General features: G+C 36.0%; 1 protein-coding gene across 4 annotated transcripts in view; it reads right to left on the reverse strand.

Moving 5' to 3' along the window:
* CNBD1 (cyclic nucleotide binding domain containing 1) overlaps positions 1–25478 on the reverse strand; it is a 409712-nt gene that overhangs the window by 113523 nt on the left and 270711 nt on the right. For all 4 annotated transcript variants that reach the window (XM_070630351.1, XM_070630350.1, XM_070630348.1 and 1 more), the window contains one exon: positions 24993–25125. In XM_070630351.1, the coding sequence (XP_070486452.1) occupies positions 24993–25125 (133 nt within the window). The remainder of the gene's footprint in view (positions 1–24992; positions 25126–25478) is intronic.

Here is a 25478-nt window from a genome sequence, read left to right on the forward strand (position 1 = left end):
ATTTTATATTAAAAATAATTTATTTCTCAAGTGTACACCAACTTTCTCAGCTTGTTTGTATATTAATACTTTATAGAACTTATTGCTTTGCAGAATACTGAATTTTTATTACTCTGAGATTAATATTTCAGTGTATGTCTTTTACCTTCTTCTTTTGTCGTAATGAAAGGGCCTCCTCCAACAAAGGTTAGAAAATGAATTTGCAATGTGTTCTCATAGCATCACTGTGATATCACAGTTTACACTGAGGATTTTAACCCACCTGAAATGTACTTGTTTCTGTTCACTACTTGTCCAATAATCAGATATTTGATGAACAATCTTTTCCCTACATTTTTGAAATAACACCTCTATAGTACACTAAGTTGCCATATTTTTTGTTTCCTCAGTCTTTTGATTAATCTGCCTACCAGATAAAATATTTGATTTATATTATATTCTCTCAGTATTTAAAAACTATTTTCTAAGTTTTTTGCTTGTTTAAGCAAAAAGAATATATATATATTTATATAAACACTGTACAATATAATCAACTTAAAAAAATTCCTACTGCTATCTTTATTAAGTTCATATAAGATGAATAAATTTAATGAAAAAAGATACTTATGCAGAAATGTGTTTTCCCATCCAAGAATGAGTTATGCCTCAATTATTGCCTTATTTTATGTAACTCAGTTGAGTTTTATATAATACCTCTATATTTCTTATTAAATGTATTTCTAGATAGTTAATTATTTTTAGGAAGATAAGCTCTGAGCTAACATTCACCACCAATCCTTCTCTTTTTGCTGAGGAAGACTGGCCCAGAGCTAACATCCACTCTCATCGTCTTCTACTTGCTATGTGGGATGCCTGCCACAACATGGCTTGATAAAGGGTGTGTAGGTCTGTGCCTGGGTTCCAAACTGGTGAAACCCAGGCCGCTGAAGGGGAGTGCGTGAACTTAATCACCGTGCCACTGGGCTGGCCCCTAGATAGTTAACATTTTTGATTGCTACTATATATATATAATATCTTCTTCCTTTAAATTTTATAAATAGCTGTTAGAAAATAAATTTTAAATATTAACCTTGCTACCAGTCACCTGGCTTAATTCCATGATTCCTAATACTTTTCTCATTGACTCCACAAATATCCAACTATGCAGTAATATGATGAGGAAATAATGATTTTACCTCACCCTTTTACTACTGTTTGCTTATTATTAATTTTACTTAAAAATGTCAGTAAGCTCATCACTTTAATGGAAATGTTTCTGGTGTCCACTCTTAAGAACATAGCTAAATTCTTTTTTTGAGATATAGATCATTTTATTATGTTATGGAAGTTTTCACCTATTATTATTTTATTAGTAACATGTGTCAAAATTTCCTCAAATGCTTTCTACCTGCCATGAAGAAGAGGTTATGTTTTTTCTCCCTTGATCTGCATTTCAGTAAAATATACTAATAGCTTTTAAAGAATATATTGAGCTAATTCTCATTGAATTGCTACACAAAACCAACTTTGTTTCTGTGTATTATTCTTTAAAGTGCTGTTAGATTATGTTTTCCAATATAATTTTTAGGATTTCTATATTGATATTCACATTTGAGATCCCTAAATTGTCTTTTTTATATTATCTTGATCAGTTTTAGCTTCCATGTTATACTGAATTTGAAAGAGAGCATTGGTATCATCTGCTTTTTGAAAATTTAATCAGATTAACTAATTTTAGGCATATTGAAATATTCATACTATTATGACAGTGTGTGCTTCTGGTACTCAGCGAGGACCTCTCCAATATCCTAGAAGAGGATGCTGTGATGGGTCTTCTAAGGCAAACGGACAAAGCAAAAATAACAGTTTACACTAGAAAACGCAAGATACAAAACAGAGGGTAAGACAATCTTTTGTTTTGGTTTACTTTTATTCAAATTATTTCTGTTGTTGATATATTTTTTGTACTGTCATTATATAAGACTAAAATGTTAAAAGTGTTAAATTTATATACTATTTAATCTATCTTTCCTATATTCTATTTATAACAACAAATAATTTTTAAAAGCTGCACATAACTTTTTTAGTCTGGTAAAGAGAACATAAGAACAACATATAAAGTATCAGATCTCCTTGTGATAACCAAAATATCACTTTCTCCTCAAAGACGTCTCAGGTTACGAGGACACTGAATGAGCGGTTGAGGCTCTTTGTAAGTGATATTCTTGTGGTTCATACGCATTAAAAACTATTGATCATTCTTTCATGATGGAAAGATTTGTTCAAGTGATGTATATTACATTTCTTCTCTTTAAAATCCTATTAAATAGTTGACAAATAGTATGAATAAATAAGGGACCGAAGTATTCTTGAGTGCAACTACTTAAACTCATAAAATTCTTCTGTGTAAAACGCCTGAACAATTATTATCACATTATTATTCTTGAATAGCAACCCAAATTTGATTTATATTTTACATTCTATGGCAAATATTATCTCCAGATAAATCTCAGCAATATTTTCTAAAATAATATTTGTCAAACAACGTAAGTGGATTAGTATTAATACAGTATGAGCAAAAAGAAGCAAATCTCTCAATTTCATTTCACTTTGTCATTTCTGAAATAGAATTTAGGTATGTGGTATTTCAATATAAAGCCTTGCCAAGCTTTCTGAGTGAAGAATTGACTTAATGTTAAAATAAACATCAGAAAATGGCACTACCCTCGCAAACATGATAAAAAGTGGAATAAAAATAACTTAAAAAATAAAAATTATGCCATTTGAGATGTTTAAGGAGAACTACTATACTATTTAAGCCTAAATTTATGTGAATGCCCATATTTTTCTCAGAGCAAATATTAATCTCACAGTTGTATCTATCTCTTAAAAGCTCTGCTAAGACAGGAATCTGAAGAGAACAGAAGGGAAATACTGGCCTTTGACATGGCTGCCCTCTACTGATCCAAGATTTATCTTGTTTCAACAAAGGACTTTTATGGAGTATTATTATCTGAAAATTCAAAGTCTTCTAAAATGCTAGATTTAATAAAAACATGCAAATAAAACTATTATAAAGCTTGAAAATCAACGTATGAACTTATGAATAATTAATTACTCATGTGGCTGTCATTTGCATGTAGAAAAGTAAAGAATTAAAACAGGAAGTGAGACTGCTTCAGTTAGAGGTAGATTAGCAGTCTTATTTTTCTCTCTTTTTATAAGCAATGTAAATATCCACTATATTTCAAAGGAGCTGAGGATCTGCTCATTTTGTCAGTAACTAGTAGCTCGGGAAACCTTGAATAAACATTTGTTTGGGATCCAACGTGTATAGCAATGACACTGATGTAAATTCAGTAGTGCCAGTATTTAGGGAGATAAGACTACTCATGTGGCGATTGTCTCAGAGAATACAGAAGTTTGTGTACATGTGACTCACACGTGCTAGTGAGAAATTGTTTAAACAAAAGCACTGCAAACTTGGAACAAGGCATCAATTTATTAAAAATAGGTTATTATCTCAAAGCACTGATACGGTGCTTTGAGTAGACAGAAAGTACCAGAGAGTAGCTGGCTTTTAAAAAATGGGGAAAGTCGTTCAGGCATTGCTCTTTCCAGGAGATAATGGGCATAGATACAGATTTAGATATAATTTTTGCTTTGTTGAAACCGCATAAGCCTACAAAGCTCTTCTTACAATAATCCTGAGCAGGAGTCACTCTAGAGATGCCAGAAAATTCATGCCATGCATTATATTTCGTGAAGTCATACAAAGCCCGTTGTAAATGTAAATGCAGGAAGCAATATCACCAGAAACATTGCCTCCGAGAAATTTGGAGGGAAATCTGTAATTTAAAGACCAAACTTAACAGCAGATAGCTCTTTTTTAGCTGCCAGGAAATGGCAGGTCTGATGGAGGTTATAGCTGGATGCAGAGGCAAAGATGATTTGGGATCATGAGGAAGTAGAATCGCAAAGCAGACAAAGCACATCTGGGCCCAGAAGGAGGCGGTCCTCTCAGTAAATTATTTTTTGTTTCTCATTATTTTTGGTTCATTGAATTTGACTTCTGTCACTTACAACGCAAACATCTAATATTAAAGTTAGAAACAATGAAGCCTTCCTGGGATATCCTTGCTAGGCTCTGATCACTGAAGTTTCCAGCAGAAGTTCGCTCAACCAGACTCCATGTAACAGATTTGGCGAGCAAAATGCCTCCATAAAACATGGCCCAAGCCCACATCTCATTGAACATCCACAGCCAGCGAGTTATCCTTCAATATCCTCATTGGCCTCAACTGCCACAAACATATCCTCTTCTTGACAACGGTCAGTTGTGTTTGTTCCAAATGCTGTTCACGTCACTTGTGTTTTTCATTCTGATTATAAATTTTAATCAAATATTAAACTAATAACTATTCTATGTAAAAGAGAGTTCATGATGCTATGAAGTCTAAAGAAGAACCCATTAGAAAGATCTAATAGCTGTGAGCTGCAAAAGAAAATATCCTAATTAGATATAACAAAGGGCCTGGGAAAAACAAAACAAAATTTGATCTTCACAAAAGATTTTATTTTTTCTGCCTCTTTAAATAAGTTATTACTAGAATTGATGGGTGTACGAAAAAATACAGATCTCTAATTTGGATCCCTATTCAAAGAGACTTTGGCCTTCCATTAAAACATGGAAAATAGGGAATATGTGTAATTTTTTTTATTTTTTTTAAGGATTGGCACCTGGGCTAACAACTGTTGCCAATCTTTTTTTTTTTTTTTCTGCTTTATCTCCCCAAACTCCCCCTGTACACAGTTGTATATCTTAGTTGCAGGTCCTTCTAGTTGTGGGATGTGGGATGCCACCTCAATGTGGCCTGACGAGTGGTATCATGTCCTCTCCCAGGATCCGTACCCTGGGCCACCACAGCGGAGCCCGCGAACTTAACCACTCGGCCACGGAGCTGGCCCCTGTGGTACATATTTTAAATTAAAATAAAATGCTTATGCTACTTATATGTCATTTTATATGATACTCTAATTTTTTTTCCAATTAAATTACTACTTACTGGTTTTAAAATACCAGTACATCTGCAAAATTTTATCCTCTTAGAAGTTAATGTGCCTAGCTTTCAGTTGAAATATCTACCTTCAGATATTTTTTTTTTCAGTTCTTCAACACAGATTTTAAACTCAGTGAGGACAGACGCTATTTCTGGTGACTCTACAGAGTTCTGGGTTTTATGTATTGTAAATGCTTGGAGATTGAGGTACAATTCATGTTCATTATAACATTCTCTGTTTATGTCTAGTCTCGTGTGTGTGAATACATGCACACAGAAATAATTGCTCTGTAAAAATAGTTTCTATTCTTGAGAAAAATATTAACAAAATTAATTTGCAAATATTTTATAACAAAAAAGTGTAACGTTGATCTTTTTATGCATACCTGTATTTTCTAAATTGAGAGGAGTGCTGACTCCTGGATGACTGATTTACATATGTTCTTCTCATAGTCAAATCAAACATCCAAGGGACTAACAGAACTTCTTGTTTCACTTCCACTATTTTTGATTTTTCATTTTTTTCCTCCACATTTCCAGCTTCTGTCTGCCCTAGTTGCACTGCCAATCCAAGGTCAGGTCTATGGGACTGGGATGTGACATGTGCAGGGAGAAAGCCTGGGAGAGATGGAAGGCCACTGCCCCTGCTTGTACAGTTGTTCCCTGCACAAGGCACCAGCTGCAGGGGTTCGTGTGGCTGAAATCCAGCTCCTGTCTCATCACCATATTGTGTGTCCTGGCCCAGGGCTGCGTCTGCCAAGAGAAAGTTGTGCCTTCTTTTTTTTATTTTGTTTTTAAAAAATTTTTATTTATTTATTTATTTATTTATTTACTGATTTTTTTGAGGAAGATTAGGACTGAGTTAACATCTGCTGCCAATCCTCCTCTTTTTGCTGAGGAAGACCGGCCCAGAGCTAACATCCGTGCCCATCTTCCTCTACTTTATACGTGGGACACCTACCACAGCATGGCTTGCCCAACAGTGCCATGTCCGCACCCAGGACCCAACCGGCAAAACCCAGGCCGGCGAAGCGGAGAGTGCACACTTAACAGCTGCACCACCTGGCCTGCCCCAGTTGTGCCTTTGTCTAATTTACACAGAGGTGACATGTGGTCCAGGACAATTTCCACAGCTACTCCTCACTCTGTCTTATATTTGGACTGAGTCTTCTGTCCTCATTCTGTTTTTCTCCAACAAGCCAGGACTCAACATTCTTTACCAAATTTACAATCCAAACTCCCTTCAATCTTGGTTTTCTGGGTAATGTGTTTGAGTCTAATTCAGGATTGCGCGTACGCCAAGATTTATCCTTTCATTTACACTGCTCTCTGTAAGGACTTGGAGAAAAAGAAGGGATAGAAGGTTGTGAGGAATTGTTTAACCATGTCTGTTTCTCACTGTTTATTATAGCAATAAAAGTTTCTTGAAACATCAGTTTGGTGTTTCTGAAAGAGATAGCAGGGGGAGTTCCATAAATTGCATGTGATCTGCCAAGAACATGGGGACTGGAGAAGTTTCCTCAGCCGCAGAAGCAGAGGAGTAAACATGGAAACTGATAAAGGACGGTTAATCCCCAAAGCTCGCAAAGGCCAATAAGCAGAGTGATAGGGACCCAACACGAGTTTCAAAAAACTTTAACTCCATATTTTTGTCCTGTCTGGAGTCTGACACACCCACCTCTGCCAACACATAGGTAGCTGCTTCTGACTTTTCCAAATACTGGAAAACCTCTCAGAGAAATAACATAACATTATGGAAAGAGAATTTCCATAATACAATGGAAATAACATAAGATAATGGAAAGAGAATTTCCATAATATAATGGAAAGAGGACTCGTTTTCTCATTTGTCAGTTCCAGATTTCAAATATGATATTTGCTAGAAGTCTAACCTTGAAAAAGTACATTTTTGAGCTTTAGTTTCCCTTAATATTAGTTTCCCTTAATAACGTTTTCATTTACTAATATAAAGTGAGTATATTTACCTAATAGAGGCTTTTGAGAAGTAAATGAGACAAGATGTGTAAGAGTAACTAGAAAGTAGCTGACACGGAGTAGACGTTCAACAAATGCTCATTTTCCCCTACCCGATCAGCGGGACTCCCTGTCTCAGCAGAGCGAAGTAAACAAAGCAAATTTGAAGTTAAAGGAATAATCCTGTATGTTGCTCAACGGGTCAGGTGGTAGTGGTGGGGGGTCTGAAGGGTACCTTCTAATTCTCAGAAGCAGCGAAGGAGATTTTTGAAGTCCTTCGTCATACTTAGGGGTAACGTGATCTAACAAGGTTTAGTGCACTGCCCTAGGAACCTAAGTGGCTAGAACTGTTTCCTCGATGGGGCTGGCGTAGAGGAGGTCACAGGTCCAAATATATGATATGAAGAAATATATATATATATTTTCAACTAGGGCCTAACTTCATAGAATATCAAATTACCTTCGTGACAAAAAGAAATATAGCAATGTAGTTATAATCTCAATATTGAAAATTGGATTTATAAAATGATTTGAAGATTCTTTTCTCAAATAAACTGTTATAGAATGCCTTTAAATAGTAAGTTGCCTGATGCATACAGAATACAGTTTAATTTGTATAAATTCTGCATTAATATTTTTAGAAATATAAATATCACTTTATGAGGCCCATTAATATCTATGAAGGTAAAGATTCATGCCATCTCAATAGATCTATTTATTCATCTAATATAGTCTGTTTAAAAACAAAAATGCAAATATCACATGTAAATGTATTTTCATTTTCCTGAGACAATCTTACCACCCACCCACCCACCCACCCAGACACACACTCTTATTCATCTGTAAATGTGTAATTCCAGAGAAATTTAGGACATTCAAATGTCAGAGTAAGGAAAACAAACTTATAATGACATGGTTTACGTTTTTAGCTGCAGTCAATTTTATGGAACGGTCATTAAAATGATTTATAAGATCTTTCAAAAAGCAGCCATATAGCTCATCTTTACTGTCAGTAGTTTTAAAAATCTAGTTCTATAAATCTTGTTACACCAATATTTTTGCCTCTTTTTATGTTTTGCAATATCAGAAAGAGTATGGCACATTCTGTCTATGGTATCCAATATGGAACCACTAGCCACGTGCACCTACCGAGAATTTGAAGTGTGACTAGACCAGCAGAGGTGTGCTATAAGTATAAAGACACACAGGATTTTGAAGACTTGAAACGAAAATTTAATAGGAATAAAATGATGTAAAGTATCTAATTAATAATTTTATATTGATTGTCTCTTGAAATTAGATACATTGAGTTAAAACATATTAAACTTAACTTCATCTATTTCTTTTTACTTTTTTAAATGTAGCTACTAGAAAATTTAAAATTATATATGTGGTTTGTATTATATTTCTATTGAGCAGTATTGTTTTGAGATGCATTATATTTCTATTGAACAGTATTGTTTTGAGATTTATACTTCCTCAAAATCATCTTTACGACACTATGATCCTTTAAAGTATAGTTTTATGTTTTTAAATCTTATTTTTCTTTTTCTAGCCATCAAGAGTGCAGTGGAAAAGAACTGAGTTGTCATTGATCAACACAGTCTTCCCAAACCATACAAACACTGCCCCTAATCACCATTTCAACAGAGAGTCACTCCTGCTTCTTCACTTCATCTTGTTAGACATACTCAAGGTCTCACCAGACGCACAAGGAATTCTTTGGTCTAATGCTTGCTCTTTTCAAGGACAGACTTCTGGTAGAATTCTGGTTTGCTTTCACACACTAAAGACCTGTGTCTTAGAATTTGGAGGCAAATAAAGGGAATTCTTTTCCATCTTCACTTCTTTCCCTCCTCCTCACTTAAAGTCTATACTGCAGCAAACACTGCATACCTCACTAACTACTACCATTATTCTGGTGTCTGTCTTTGCTCATCTTCTCTCTCCAGATGGGAAGGAACCTTCCAAGCAGAAACATTCCAAACAGCATATCCTCAAAGATGTAAACTGTCAAGCCCAAGATGGCAAGGACTTATATCAATGCACTTCCGCGGGTGAGGGAGCATGGCGCATCACAGCACCCAACGCAGATCGCTTCTTTATTCAATACATTGCTTTGGGTGTTTAGAAACCAAATTATAATTATACTTATTTATTTATTTAATCACAAAAACAAACAGTTATTGTGGAATATCTTTAATATACAGAAAAGTAGAAAAAAGTAATCAACACTATCAAGCAACAATAATAATTGTTGAGAGTTTGGTTATAAATAACATTTATAATGCAGCACAAGAGCTAGCATTTAAAGAAGTTCTACTCTGAAATTTTTAGAAATTACTTTGATGAAAGCGAATGGTATTTATAATTCAGCATTTCCATAGATTTAAACGTCCACATATTTGGTTCACTTAGAGAAAAAATATAACACCATTTTCATATATCTGGTTTTCTTAGAATGTGAGAAAATGGAATTGTGCCATTTTATGTTTAAATAGAGAAAATGCAACTTTACTTCTAAATGTCAGTAGACAGAATACCAAAAGTCAATTGCATTAATAGGAAATATTCTAATTTTCATAATGGGGAAATGAAAGAGGCAATGGTCATAGGTGGGCAGTAGAAAGAGGTAGAGGAAAGTGGTCTCTAAAGAGCGTCAGCCTTGCCTGGGTGCTGACGAAAGTGCTATCTACACATGGGGAATTTGAATAGATGAATGTTCTATCATTAAAGGATGTTTAATTGTATCCTATCTATTTCCAAGGGATTTGAATTCATTAAAGAAATGTTTAATTTAACTTAATTACTATCCAGCAACCAAATAATTATTTAAATCAGCAGTGATTTCTTTTTTTTCCTTTGCATAATTGTTTAACATATTGTTCATCTTTATCATACTATTATTAAAGGTAGAGGGCTAAATTCTGAGTAAATAAATTACGTATTCCTACAAAGCATGTTTGGATGTATTCCATAGATATTAATAGATGTTTGTCAAATCAATTGAGAACAAAATCCATAATTGTACAGTACACAGTTGTATTCGTTTCCTGGGGCTGCTGTCACCAATTGTCACAAACTGGGTGGCCTAAAACAATGAGATTCATTCACTGGTAGCTCTGGAGGTGACGTCTGAGATGGAGGTGTCAGCAGGGCCCTGCTCTCTCAGGGAGGTTTGCTCTGGGGAGGATCTGTGCCTTCCCTTTTCCGGCTTCAGGGGGCTGCTGGCTTGCCTCGGCGCGCTTTGCCTTCTGGCCCCACCTCACCAATCTATTCGCACAACCTTCTCTTCTGTGTGTCTCTTCAAACCCCCCTCTACGTCCTTCTTGCGAAGATACTTGTGATGGCAGACAGGGCCCAGCCAGACAATCCGGGATAAGCTCCTCCTCTGGAGAACCTTATGGCTCTCACCTCTTTCGCTACCTAAGGTCATATTCACAGGTTCCAGAATCAAGAAGGGAATCTATCTTTGGGGGGCCATTTTTCTGACTATCATAATTATAAAAGGAATAATCTAATGGCAATATTTAAATTTGTATTTATTGAGCTGTTCAAATGTTTGCCATTTTTCAAGCATGAGTCTTACGGTCTACCAAATAAGCACTTCCCCAAACTGATATTTTTAGGCAACAAATATGGTTAGGTTTTAGTAGCAATGTGTTTTATTTTCTATTGGCAAAATTTTCAGAATTTTGCATCCAGACTCTAATAAACTAAAGACTCAGTGTTAAAGATCTCATGCACACGCCTCCAGACCCTCATGTTTTATACATGGGCAAATAATTAATTATGAAATAAAACAAAATTTCACAATGAAAACATTAACAAAAACATATTTATGATATTTCTGTCTGGAATATCTCTGAGATAAATTATTAAAGCTTCTCTGATAATAACAGTAGAAGCTATTTTCATAGAATGTTAAAAAATTATTGTTTTACCTAGTCATTACACATTTCCATTACGAATTATTACTCTAGCAATGAGGTACACTATCAAATAATGAGGAAACAGCTTTCCAAAAATGAAGCAGCAGCTTCATGGAAAAAAATTAAACTTTCTTGAGTTGCAAAAGAAATTGCAACATAGAAAGATCCATGTAGAAATATTGGATCATGCTTAAGTGATCTTGACAAATAAATTTAGAAAATAAAGTAATAAAAACGCACGCAATCTGAATTCGTATCTTTAGGTGTATCACCATAAATCTTTTAATGGAAATACAAATTACAGATGCAGCTGAAAAGTCAAATGGGAAGCAGACCCTTCAGCATCCTTGGGATCATTTGCAGAGGGCAACAACCAAAGGCTTGGGTTTTAATGACCAAACTGAGAGGGAAGGAAAAAACTGTGCTTTTACAAGTTAGGAAATAAGAAAAAATATACCGCATAATACCAGGGATCTCAATGAAAACATGAACTATGAATACTATTCATAGATGATGCAAGTCATTGAGGAAGCTATGTTTAGCTTGGCCTCTGGGTAGGAAAAAAAGTTACTCTCCCACGAACACTAAAAAACGATGGCAAGCCTCACAAAAGACTTGGGAGTCGGGATGGGGGCCTCAGTATTTAAATATCTCTGGGAAACGCTGGGAAAAGTTTGTTCTAACTCTGAGGTGGTGGGTGAGAGCGCAGTTTCATTTAAATCCATGCTTGAGAATCCTTCTGGTGTCTGGAGTAAGAGTTTGGGCTGCCATCCACAGATGTACGTGCATCTATGCAGCAACAAAGCACTCTGGGTGAAATGTTTAAAAAATGACATACAGGTGCAGACTGCCGAGGGTACTAAGGAGGTCTGAAAATGTACTTGAACAGGTCTATTCCATACAATACCCTGAATAATTACACTGCCTCTTACATTAATTTTTTTCCATTATTAGTGTCACTGTCTCATGTGCCTCTCTCCTTTCAACCATCATTCATGTTGCTCTGCCTGATTCATTCCTCTAAAACTTTTACTTCTTCAGGTCTATTCTACTATTCAAAAACCTTTAATGATACCACATTAGCTATAAAACAATGCACAAGTATGTGAACATAACATTTAAAATGCCTCAGACTCTACAGTTTTGACTGAGCTCCCAATGATCACGAATAAGCACCTGACTTGAGCTGTTTGCTCAGCTCTCCTGCATCAAGATCTACAAGCCATATGTTGACTCCTGTCTTCCTGCAGAGAATTATCACTCCCACCTACTGTCCAACCATGTTCAAAAAATCCTCTCTCCCATTCAGTTTCTACTGTATCTGTTGGAAAATAGTCACTTAACAATTATCATGGTAGATAATATGTATATCCATGAGATATTGAAAGTTATTTTAATGCAAGATATTTGTCATCCATCTCATCACTTTACAATTAGACTCTTTTGTATTTTTTCTAATTATTAAAACTTTGAGATCAAAATCAAAGTCAGACTACAGTACATAGTAATGAACGCATTGTAGCTACTCAAATAGTTCATTTTATGTGATTTTAAAATGTATTTCTTCTCATCTCCACAAAAGAAACTACCACTGTGTTTTGCACATAGTAGGTGTTCATTAAAAATATTGACTAAATGCCAAATGAAGAAATTCTGAAAAAGCACTTATTTACAAAGGAGAACAACTTTGATAGAATACACAATCAGACTACTACTCTTGGTTCCTGAGTACAGAAAATAGATTCTTTCTATCTAAATTTAAGCAGAAGAGGGTTTATTAGAAGATATTAGGAAACTCTAGGAAAACTGTGAAACTAGGTTTCAATTCTACAGAGTCAGGAAAAATTCAAAGCTCCACCCACAGCACGGAGGCCCTCCAAGGAAGCCCCTCTCCGTCCGCTGCTGCCACTCGTCACTTGTAACACTAGCGGCGACACGGGAACCATCTCGTTCATCACCGTGCTCTAAGAGCTGCTCCCTGACTTCTTCCAAACGTCTTATAAGCATATCTGTTGGCAGAGCTCAGGCCATAAGCAAAATTGAAGCTGCATAAAGGATTCTAGGAGATGTAGTCTTTAGTTTTTCTAGCCTCCACAGCGGAGGGAGGCCGGTTAGAAGTGTTTGAGGGGGCACTCAACAATACAATCTCCAGGATCGATCATCCTCAGAAATAGTTTCTTAGAGGGATGTTTATAACAAAAATGTGTATGATGACAAATTTAAAAAGTAGGTAGGAGACTAACCTTGAATTATATTTGCCAGTGGTAATTCCATTTCTCATTACCTTGTATTCTAGACAGTTGGTTGCATATATAGTGAAATTTGAACATAATGAGTAAAAATAAAAGTGATTAGTTGATAGATTCTAAAAATTGTTATTCCTGATGATTTCTTGAAGAGAACAGACTTTCAAACTGCCTTTAACTAGTGTTGTCCTTATTTCATGCTAATGTTTGTCTTATTTAATTAATATGATCCAGGATTCAAACTGGCTTTTATTTTACCTGGATTATGAGTTTAAAACACTGTGGCCTCCCAGTATTCTTAATGGTTGACAGATTACAATGATATAATTCTCTTAAACTTCTACTCAAAGACAGTAAAGCAACAAATTTTGTTTTATTCGAAATTTAACAACAGAAGTATGTTCAAGTATATTAATATTTAAAATACCATTTCCCTCAAATGGAGAAAATATATACCAAGTGTAAATGCAACCCACATATACTGAACAGCAAAGAGTTAAATTATCTACTTCTGGGAGAAATATGTCATGTTTGGTCTAAAGGCAAACATTGACATTAAAATATTCATTTGTTCTTTCATTCAACATATTTTTCAAGGGTCTACAAATTCTAGGCATTCTTTTGGGTACTGAAAAATAAGATGGACACATTCCAGAGGAATTTTAAGCCTAGTGGGAAAACTGAGTCTTAAACTATTAATTGTGCCATAACATGACTGTGGACATAGGATAGGGGTGAGCAAATTTTGGCCTATGGGCCAAATCTGTCCCGAGGACTATTTTTGTACAACCTTCCAGCAATGAATGGATTTAACATTTTTTAAATGGATTAAGAAGAAAAAGAAACCACAAAAGAGACTGTCCAAGACTTGCAAAGCTTAATGTATTTACTATCTGGTCTTTCACAGAAAACTTTGCTGAACCCTCAGGTGTGGGATGAACAGAGATCTCTGGGGGGGCAAAATGACAGCAGAAGAACTTAAATTGTCTAAGAAAGTTATTTTAACAACATGCAAATTTAGTGAGGTGAAGGATCAGGAACTTGTCTGGGAAGGGGAGATAACATGTGTAAAAGCCCAGAAAGAAGGGCCCCACTAGATAGCAGAAGTCCAGAATGGTTGCAACATGGACAGACGGGAGAATGATCCAACATAAACCCTGGAGACACAGGCATGGCCCGGATAATAATAGCAAAGGTTTTGTATTTTCATCTAATGACAATGGGAAGAAAGAATATTCTAAAGTGATGAATGACGAGATAAAGTTGACCTCAGCATGAGTTAGTGCAGCTGAGGGTATAGGGTAAGTAAACTAAGGGAAAGGAGGGTGGAAAGAGAGGAGATGGAAAGAAGAGGTGCAAGTGGTCACAGAGAATTCTGGTGCTGGGTAAGAAGGAATAAGCACACACATACATCACAGAACAAGTGCTAAAAGCCAAAGACAGGGAGGAAGTCTTGAAAGCAGCAAGAGAGAGACGACCCATCATGCACCAGTGACCCATGGTAAGATGAACAACTGACTTCTCCGCAGAAACAACTTGAAGCCAGAAGACAATGCAATAACATAGAGTCGTCCCTCAGTATCCCTGGGGGATTGGCTCCAGGAGCCCTGCAGATACCAAAATCCGCAGATGCTCAAGTCCCTCACGTAAAATGGCATAGTGCAGTGAATACAGTCAGCCCTTCGTATCCACGGTTTCTCATCTGCGGTTGATTGAATCAGCAGTTGCAAAACTCTCTGATATGGAGGGCCATTTGTATTCAAAGTTGTGCCAAAAACAAAACAAAAAACCGCTATCAACAAAGAATCCTATAGCCAAAAAGGATATATTTCAAAAATAGAGGAAGATATTCTCAGTTAGACAAAACCTGAGATTATCCATTTCTAGCACAAATTCCTTCAAAGAAAGACTAAAGGAAGTTCTTCAGGCTAAAAGCAAGCAATACCAAAGAGAAATTTAAATCCTCTTGAAAAATCAAACAGTACCATTGAAGATAAATATGTAATTATAGAAGGCAGCATAAACGCATATTTCTTCTCCTTTCTTCTCTTAACTGACTTAAGGAATGATTGTGTGAAATGATAAGTACATGATTCTGGTTTGGGGTCTATAATAAAGAAATGTAGTATATTTGCCAATAAAAACACAAGGAGACAAACGGGAACAAACTTACATTGGACTAAGGAAAGGACGTCAGATGGTAACAAATCCACGGGAATAAGAAGATAACTAGAAATGGTAAATAAAGTGTTTAATGTAACAAACACTATAAATATATACTTGTCCTCCCTTCTTGTCACAACTTCTTTAAAAGATGTAAAATTATATAAAATAATGATAATTATTATAAGAGTATAATAATTAAACAAAATAAGTAGAATAAATATAACTTAATAGTAATCACAATTTATTGTTCAGTTTGAACATGTATAGATGCAACACATATAACAAAGGAGGAAAAGGAAATAGAGTGATACGTGGTAATATTTCTATATCTAACTGGAATTAAGTTGGTAAAAGTCTGAAGTAGATTCTGATCAATTGAGAAGTGTGTGGTTAGTCTGAGAGCGAACTTTAAGGAAATAGCAATATATGAAAAAATTGGTTTCTCTGGACCAGCGTGTAAGGAACTCTAGAGTCATCACTTCATCCTAACAAGAAGTAAAAAGCAGAAAAAGAAAAATCAAGAATTCTTAACTTGCAAGGAAAGTGAGGTCATAGAGCCAACTGCTGTCCCCAAAATTGGAGAGACTGACAGGGAAATACAGAGAATCCCAACTCACCAGAGCAGAAACCTCCACGGGAACCAGTGCCGAGGCAGGAGAACGTGAACTGGAACTGACAAATTGCTGGACGCTCACTGTGGGCAAATCTGAGAGTCAAAAGCTCCAGGGGGACCCAGACATCAGGGGATCCCCCCACTTTTGTGAGTTTTACCTCCTGGATCTCTACCAGGTTCCTACAGCAAATATCAGAGAAAAATTCCCTCACACTTCTGATGTGAAATAGGCCAGCACACTCTGCTCTTCTTAACAAGATCTGCTCTCAGGAGAAGCTAGTTAACCACAGCACCACCTGATGGGGTTTTATCAGAGCCTAATTGAATTGGGGAAAGGAAAATACCTCACTTCAGCCCGCTCTGGCCATCCCGTCCTATCTAATGGGGGGAAGGGGACTGAGAAGCACTGTGACGTTCACGGTCCAGAGGCACAGGCTGACTGAAAGACTGAGACCCAATCGCAAATCGATAAAATGCTTCTCCTCCGTCTACACATCATGACCATATTACTAAAACCTGTTTATAGCCGTTCCATTTACCCAGTAAAACATGCCCAGCTACCAAGAAAAAATTACAAAAGATACTAAACAGCAAAAAGCACAGAGAGAAGTAACAGAGCCAGCATCAGAACCAGACATGGCCAGGATATTGGACCTGTCAGACCAGGAATTTAAATAATTATGATTAATATGCTAAGGGTTTTAATCAATAAAGTAGACAGCATGCAAGAACAAATGGGCAATGTGAGAAGAGAAGGAAATTATATGAAGGAACTAAAAATAAATGCTAGAAATAAAAAGCAAAATAGAAATAAAGAATGCCTTTGACGGGCTTATTAACAGACTGCACACAGCTGAGGGAGAATCTCTGCGCTTGGGGATATCTCATTAGAAATCTAAAGAAGTGAAAGCAAAAGAGGACAAACACTTAAGAAAAGGACGGAACATTCGAGGACCGTGGACCAACTACAAAAGGTGTAACCTGCATAATGTGAATATCAGAAGAAGAAAGGAACAGAAGAAATATTTGAAACAATAATGACTGAGAATGTCTCCAAATTAATGTCAGACACCAAATCACAGATTCAGAAACTCAGAGAACACCATGTAGGATAAATGCCAAAAAGAAAAAGAAGGACACCCTACACCTTGGCACTTTATTTTCAAGTTACAGAAAATCAAAGATAAAGAAAAAATACTGACAGAAGCCAGAAGAATAAACACCTTATGTCTGGAAGATCAGAGACAAAAATTACAACCAATTTCTCCCCAGCAACCACGAAACCAAGAAGAGAGTGGAGTGAAATATTGAAATTGTTGAGAGAAAAAATCCACAATATAAAATTCTGTACCCTGCAAAATTATCCTTCAAAAGTGATGGAGAAATAAAGACTTTCTTAGAGAAACAAACATTGAGGGAATTTGTAGCTGGTGTACCTGCCTTGCAATAAATGTTAAAAGAAATTCTTTAGAGAGAAAGGAAATGGTATAGGTCAGAAACTTGGGTTTACATAAAGAAAGGGAAAGCATCAGAGAAAGCATAAAGTGAAGGTAAAATAGAAATTTTTACTTTTCTCCTTAATTGATGTAACAAATAACTGTTTGTTCAAACTAACAGCAATGTTGTGTTTGGCTATGTTCACTTATAAATGTCTATGTGCATAGCTGTGCTTATGTATAAGTGAAGTGAATGACAGCAATGGCACAAGGGATGGGAGGGATGAATGGGATTATTTTGTTATAAGGTACTCACACTACCTGTGAAGTTGTGTAGTGTTATTTGTAAGTAGACTCAGATTAGTTACACATTCATATTGCAAACTCTACGGCAACCTCTAAAAAAGTAAAAAACAAAGTGGAACTGAAACTCTAAGAGAGGAGAGAAAGTGGAAGCATATAAAATGCTCAGTTAAAACCATAAAAGGCAGAAAACCAATGGAAGACAGAAATAAAAACAAAGAACAAAGGTAAGAGATTAAAAAAACAGTAACAAATATAGTAGCTAATATCCAACAGTATCAATAATCACTTTGAATATCAATGGCCTAAATGTACCAATTAAAAGAGACTGTCAGAGTGGATTAAAAAACAAGACCCAACTATATGTTGTCTATAAGAAACTCACTTTTAATACAAAGACACACATAGATTAAAAATAAACGCATGGAGGGGCCGGCCCTGTGGTGTAGTGGTTAAGTTTGTTTGCTCAACTTCCACAGCTCAGGGTTCATGGATTCAGATCCCAGGTGTGGATGTACACACCACTCATCAAGCCATGCTGTGACAGCATCCCACATAAAAAATAGAGGAAGACTGGCACAGACGTTAGCTCAGGGACCATCTCAAGCAAAAAGATGAAGATTGGCAACAGATGTTAGCTCAGGGCCAATCTTCTTCACCAAAAAAAAAAAAAAAAAAAAGGTAAACGTATGGAGAAAAATATACCATGCTAGCACCAATCAAAAAAGAAAGTGAGAGTAGTTATATTAATTTCAGACAGAGAAGACTTCTAAGTAAGGAAAATTATGAGAGATAAAAAGAAGCATTACATAATGATAAAGGGACCAGTTCTCCAAAAAGACATAGGATCTTTAAGGTGTATGTCCTAACAACAGGGCATCAAAATATGTGAGGCAAAAATTGCTAGAACTGCAGGGAGAAATAGGTGAATCCTCTATAATATTTGGAGACTTCAGCTCCTCTCTCTCAGAGAGGGAAAGATTCCACAGGCAGAAAATCAGTGAGGATACAGTTGAAGTCAACAGCACCATCAGTCAACTTGACATAATAGACATCTATACACTACTTCATCCAACAACAGCAGAAGACACATTCTTCTCAAGCTCACATGGAACCTTCACCAAGATAGACTGCATTCTCGGCCATAAAATACATCTTAACAAATTTAAAAGTGTAGAAATCATACTATATCTGCTTTCAGACCACAAGGAAATTAACTAGAAATCAATAACAGAAAGATAACTGGAAAAATCTCGAAATATGTGGAGATTAATCAATGCACGTCTAAATAATACATGGGTCAAAGAAGAAACCTCAAGGAAAATTTTAAAGTATTTTGAATTAAATATAAATAAAACCACAATTTACCAAAATTTGTGAGGATGCAGGGAAAGCAATGCTTTGTCGGAAATTTATAGCAATGAATGCATATATTAGAAAAAAATAAATATCTAAAGTCAGCGATCTAAGCTTTCAACTTAGGAAACTAGAAAAAGAAGAGCAAATTAAACCCAAAGTAAGCCAAAGATACGAAATAACAAAAATTAGAGCTGAAATCAATGAAATTGAAAACAGGAAATCAATAGAAAAATACACAACATTAAAAGCTGATTTTATAAACCAGCAATGATTAAGTGGCATTTGAAACTAAAAATGCAATATGATTTGCAATTGCACCCCAATAAACAAATACTAACGTATAAATCTAATAAGCATAAGATCTATATGAGGAAAACTTTAAAACTCTGATGAAAGAAATGAAAGAACTAAATAAATGGAGAGATATTCCACACTCCAGATAGGAAAATAATAGTGTCAAAATGTCTTGATCTATAGAATCAATGCAATCCCAATCAAATTCCCAACAACTTTTTGTGGATATAGACAAATTGATTCTAAAGTTTATACAGAGAGGCAAAAGACCCAGAAGAGCCATCACAATATTGAAAGTGAAGAATAAAGTCGAAAGACTGATGCTACCTAAGTTCAACAGTAATCAAGACAGGGTGGTATTGGTGAAAGAATAGACAAATAGGTCAGTGGAACAGAGCAGAGATCCCATAAATATAGTCAACTGCTCTTTGACAAGGAGCAAAGGCAACACATAGAGCAAAGATAGTCTCTGCAACAAATGGTGCTGGAACAACTTGGGGTCTATGTGCAAAAAAATGACTCTAGACATGGACCTTACACCTTTCACAAAAATGAACTCAAAATGGATCACAGATGGAAACATAAAGTGCAAACTTACAAAACTCCAAGAACATAAGAAAAACTATGGATGACACTGGGTATGGTGATGCCTTTTTAGACACAACACCACAGACATGATCCATGAAAGAAATAATTGATAAGCTGGACTTCATTAAAATTAACAACTTCTGTTCTGCAAAAGACGGTGTCAAGAGAATGAGAAGATAACCACAGACTGGGAGAAAAAAATTGTACAAGATACATCTGATAAAACTCTGTTACCCAAAATATACAAAGAACTCTTAAAAATCAACAGTAAGAAAACAAGAAATCTGATTAAAAAATGGGCCAAAGACCTTAACAGACACTTCACCAAAGAAGATATATGGATCACAAATACACATCTGAAAAGATGCTCCACCCGTAAGTCATCAGAAAAATGCAGATTAAGTCAACAATGAGATACTACTACAAATCTACTTGAGTGGCCAATATCCAGAACACTGACAACACCAAATGCTTTTAAGGCTGTGGAGAAACAGGAACTCTCATTGCTGGTGCAAGTGTAAAATTCTACGGCCAGTTTGGAAGTTTCCTACAAAACTAAACACACTCTTACCATACTATCCAGCAATTGTGCTCCTTGATATTTACCCAAAGGAGTTAAAAATTTATATCTACAGAAAAACCTGCATACAGATGTTTATAGCAGCTTTGTTCATAATGTCAAAACCTGGAAGCACTAAGATGTCCTTCAGTAGCTGAATGGATAAATACGCTGTGGTACCGTGGTACATCCAGACAATGGAATATTATTCAGCATTAAAAAGAAATGAGCTATCATACCATGAAAAGACATAGAGGAACCTTAAATACTTATTATTAAGTGAAATAAAGAGTCTAAAAAAGCTACATACTACATGATTCCAATTCTATGGCACTCAGGAAATGGCTAACTATAAAAGGAAAAAAACAGTAAAAAGATCAGTGGTTGGCAGTGATTAGGGAGGACGGGGGGATGAATGTTTATCCAAAGGAGTTAAAAATTTAAGTCCACATAATTTATGCTTCACATATGTGGAGCACAGAGGACTTTTAGGGCAGTGAAATTGTTCTGTACGATACTGTAATGGTGGATAAATATTGTTAAACATTCATCCAACCCATAGAAATGTCCAACACCAAAAGTGAGCCTTAATGTAAACTATGGGCTTTGGTTCATGATGTTTCAATGTAGGCTCATCAGTTGTCACAGATGTACCACTCTGGTGGAGCATGTTGTTAGTGGAGGATTCTCTGCAAGATTGGGGGCAGGGGGTATATGGCAAATCTCTGTACTTTCTGCTCAATTTTGTTGTGAACCTAAAACTGCTCTAAAAAGTAATGTCTATTAAAAATCATTAAATGAATTAATATGTTACAGTGGAAAATATTTGCTTAATGCAAAAGAGACTAGTAAAAGAGGAATGGAGGAACGAAAACACAGCAGGATCAATGGCACTTCTAAGCACAAACCTGGCTCTGGGGTGCTCAAGAGTGTGCCTTGGGGCTAAGAGTTTTGATCTCCTGCACATAGTTGATCTGCAAGAGATCGATGTTAAAAAGTTGGGGTTTAAAGCCTAGAACTTCAAACTTTCCTCCAGTAGAGCTTCAAAGTGTGTGTTCTGTGGCTGACAGTCTCCACTTTTGGTTTGGGAAGACTAGATATCATTTTTACTCTTATTCTATTGGCATATTTTACCTGTCAGAACCAAATTGGTCACTACAGTTTTTTTAGTATCTCTAGTTATTACGTTTGCTATGTCAAATGCTACCTGGAAAAGATGGAGCATGCTGATATAAAGCAGGATAACAATAAAAATGTACATCAATAGTTCATTGCTGCCAAGTTAATTTACTATTTTTTCATACACACATGATAGACACAGAAACAGTTTGATTACGGAGATCATCTGGTTGCCATTTCCCAGCCAATCACGCCTTGGAAAAATAACACCTGGGAATATTAGTTGGTTGAATACAAACCAGAGAGGCCCAAACTATAAGCAATGTTGCATTCAGGCTCTCTTGGCGTATGAAGCAAAAGTAAGAAGACTTAAGAAGTTAACAAAGGAAATAGAGCTAGAAATAAGCTTTACTTATTTCATAGATTGCCAAGGATTAATCCTAAATCCTATCAAGCTTTTGAATAATGAACTAAATCTCTCTGAAACTTCATCCAATATACATTCCTAAAATAAGATCAAAACACACATAATTATGCTTTGGAAATCACACTACTGCTAATTTTAAACCTGGATAATGAAAGTATAATTTGAGCTACGCTCTCTGTTTTCTGATGAAAATTCAAAATAAATCTTGAGTAAAGTCGAGAAGTATTATAGCTAATGCTTCTTTTTCATGTATCAAGTTTGTCACTCCCATAAAAGAAAATTAGATTAGGTTGACAGGACTTATTCTTTACCTAGGTATGTTTATTTATAGGAATCATGATATTTCAGAGCTGAAACGTGCTTTGAAGAGCATCTGGTGAAATTGTCATTCTTCCCTAAGCGAGATAAATGATTTTTAAAACTGTATAAGTGTAAGCAGCTCACATTTATATGTTCGGGAATCAGTGGAAAAATAATGTTACTTTTGACTGACTCAATATAATCACACGTTGTCCAATGCAATACATAATTTCCACCATTATTTCCTGAGACATTTACCAAAAAGAACTTGAACCTAGCAGTCTAAGAAACTGTGGGTCAGGTCAGAACCTTCTTAATTCTTTGATGCTAAAATTTAAATATTTTGATTGATACTTTAGACCGAGACACATATTATTCACCAGTAATCAAATACATTAAAAGCACATAATTATTCTCCTTTTCCAAATTCCATGTTCTTTTGACTCACTTAATTGAAGATATCTAATATGGTTTCTTTCCTCCTTTTAATCACCCCAAAAATATTAATGTCCTAATAGATTAGCAAGGCTAAGATATTATTTTTTATAGAAAATAGCCCTGAAAGTGAAGCATGGACCAAGATTGAAATTTCTGATACAAAATGGGGAACCCATGATAAATCCAAAACATCCACATTTAAAAGAAAATTTTTTCCATACAATAAATACATTGAATTCAGAAAAGATCAATTCCCAATTTTTTACAAGTTAGTTTACTACTTGCCTTCTATATATGTACTGTTTGCCAAAAAATGACATTTATACATCATTAGGAAAAATGTTTTATGAACAAAAGTGCAATGACTCATTTAATTTTTAAAGCAAGAGAAAAATATATATTCATCTAATCATGAGCTAAACACTATCTCAAAAAGTAATAAATAAAATATAAAAACAATGAGGCTGGTCCGGTAGCACAGTGGGTAAGTTCACATGCTCTGCTTTGGTGGCCCAGAGTTCACCAGTTCAGGTCCTGGGTGTGGATCTATGCACTACTTGTCAAGCCATGCTGTGGCAGGCGTCCCACATATAAAATAGAGGAAGATGGGCATGAATGTTAGCTCAGGGCCAGTCTTCCTCAGCAAAAAGAGGAGGATATGAGCTCAGGACTAATCTTCCTCAAAAAAAAAAAAAAAAGAAGAAGAAGAAAGCATAAAAACAAGCACTGGAAAGAAATTTGAAACAAATTCAGGAAGGTGTTTCTGGTCTTACCAAATTTAACGGGTTCGTTAGAGAATCTCAGTTTTTGAAGCACAAACCTGCCTCTAACGCTGTTTACTTTTCTCCAATAAGAGAACTCTCTGTACAGCGCTGAGCTGAATCTCACTTTTCTGTTACGTAGTCACTTCCTCAAAGGGCATCTTCACCAGAGTCCCTAACTTCTCCACCATATTTTTGTCACTAGAACAGTCACATTACGGAATTTACAACTCAGACCCATTCTTTTAGAACTTTAATTTCAAACTTAATTCAGAAGTGTTGTCATCCTCCTGGCACCATATCCCTCACTACAGTTAGGACTCTGTAGGCATGAGGTGGAAATATTTCTTTCAAACACGTCCTCTTTCCTTATAATCTTGGTACTCGACCCTCCACTGTTGGACTAGGAGGAGAGACAGGCAAGGTTACAAACCTCTCTCTGTTGTTTGTGGCTGTCCCGTCTCTTGTGGGGCGATAGTGATTCCCTACAGAAGGAGATCTAAGGTTCTGAACCACCAAGAAAGCTCCTCCTGAGTTGGCGTCTTAGTCGGTTTGGGTTGCTGTGGCATCAGAGACTAGGTGGCCTAACAACCACCTCTCGTTTCTCACAGTTTTGGAGGCTGGCAAGTCCGAGATCACCATGCCCGCAGATGCAATGTCTAGGAGAGCCCTCTCCTGTTCTGCAGACAGCTGCCTTCTTGCTGCGTCCTCACCTGGCCAGGCCCTCTTCTCAGGGCACTAATCCCATTCACGAGGACTCCACCCCCATGACGCCATCACCTCCCAAAGGTCCCACATGCAAACAGCCTCACACTGGGGACTCTGTCTTCAACATACTAATTTTGGGGGATGTAAACATTCAGTCCATAGCAGTTGGCATCTCTTATTTAGCAGGCTCTCAGAGTTGGAAAAATTGTACAAAATGACTCAACGCCACCTACACTTTTTGTGTGCACATACTCCAGGAAATCCACACATCGTGGCCAGACAGCCTCACTGCAGGTGTCCCTAATGTCAGCCTCACCTATTCTCTGTCATGGTGTCTTCCACAGATAACGTGCAGCACAGATGCAGATATGCAAACTTGCTGCTTAAGTACCTGCTCGACCCAGAGAACAGGAAAAAAGGACTGTAAGCTCTCGCCACATTTTTCCTTTTCAGTTTGCTGCTTACATTGACAGTCAGGGAGGGGCACCAGGGAGGGCTGTGGGGAGACACAGAGGCAGGTGGGAGTGAGGCCAGTTCTGAGATCACTCATCAAGCCAGTACGGGATGATTTTTAATAAGAAACAGGTCCAATTCAAAGTCAACATTGAATGAATTAGGGAAACACTCATACGAAGAAATGTTATATAAAACTTGAAAACTATGAAAAATTGCAAATTCCAATAATATCATATTATGTAAAGAAAATGATCCGAAGTTGCATTAAACTCACCATGACCTGGAGGAAATTTTTTCCATTTGATGAGTCCAACTAGCTCATATATGGATAAAGTAGGCCACTCCTCATAATACGGACACTGACGAATTAATTTCACTTTTTGTTTATTTTCCAGTTTCTTTTCTTCCTATAAAAAAGTCATCCAATTTTCTATATCAGGTAATTTAAAAAGAAGATAAAAAAAGGAGAGCAAATAGATAACTGGCAGTAAAATAAAAATAAAAATAATGTTAATGTAAATTAGAATAAAATACATTTGAATTTTATAAGAGAATCATTCTATGACTACATAACCATATTGAATTTTTAATCTTCAGATCTGCTATGAAAATTTTATCTTCCCACCTTTCATAATACTTTTGGACTTCTATAAATGTTTCAGCACTTTTAAAAAACCTGTCATATTTAAGACTAAACTCAAAATTTGTATTTGATAATATCAAATAAGTGATACAAATATTTTGAAAATAAAAGTGAAAC

Source organism: Equus przewalskii, chromosome 8 (genome assembly GCF_037783145.1).
Source record: "Equus przewalskii isolate Varuska chromosome 8, EquPr2, whole genome shotgun sequence".
Classification (NCBI taxonomy): domain Eukaryota; kingdom Metazoa; phylum Chordata; class Mammalia; order Perissodactyla; family Equidae; genus Equus; species Equus przewalskii.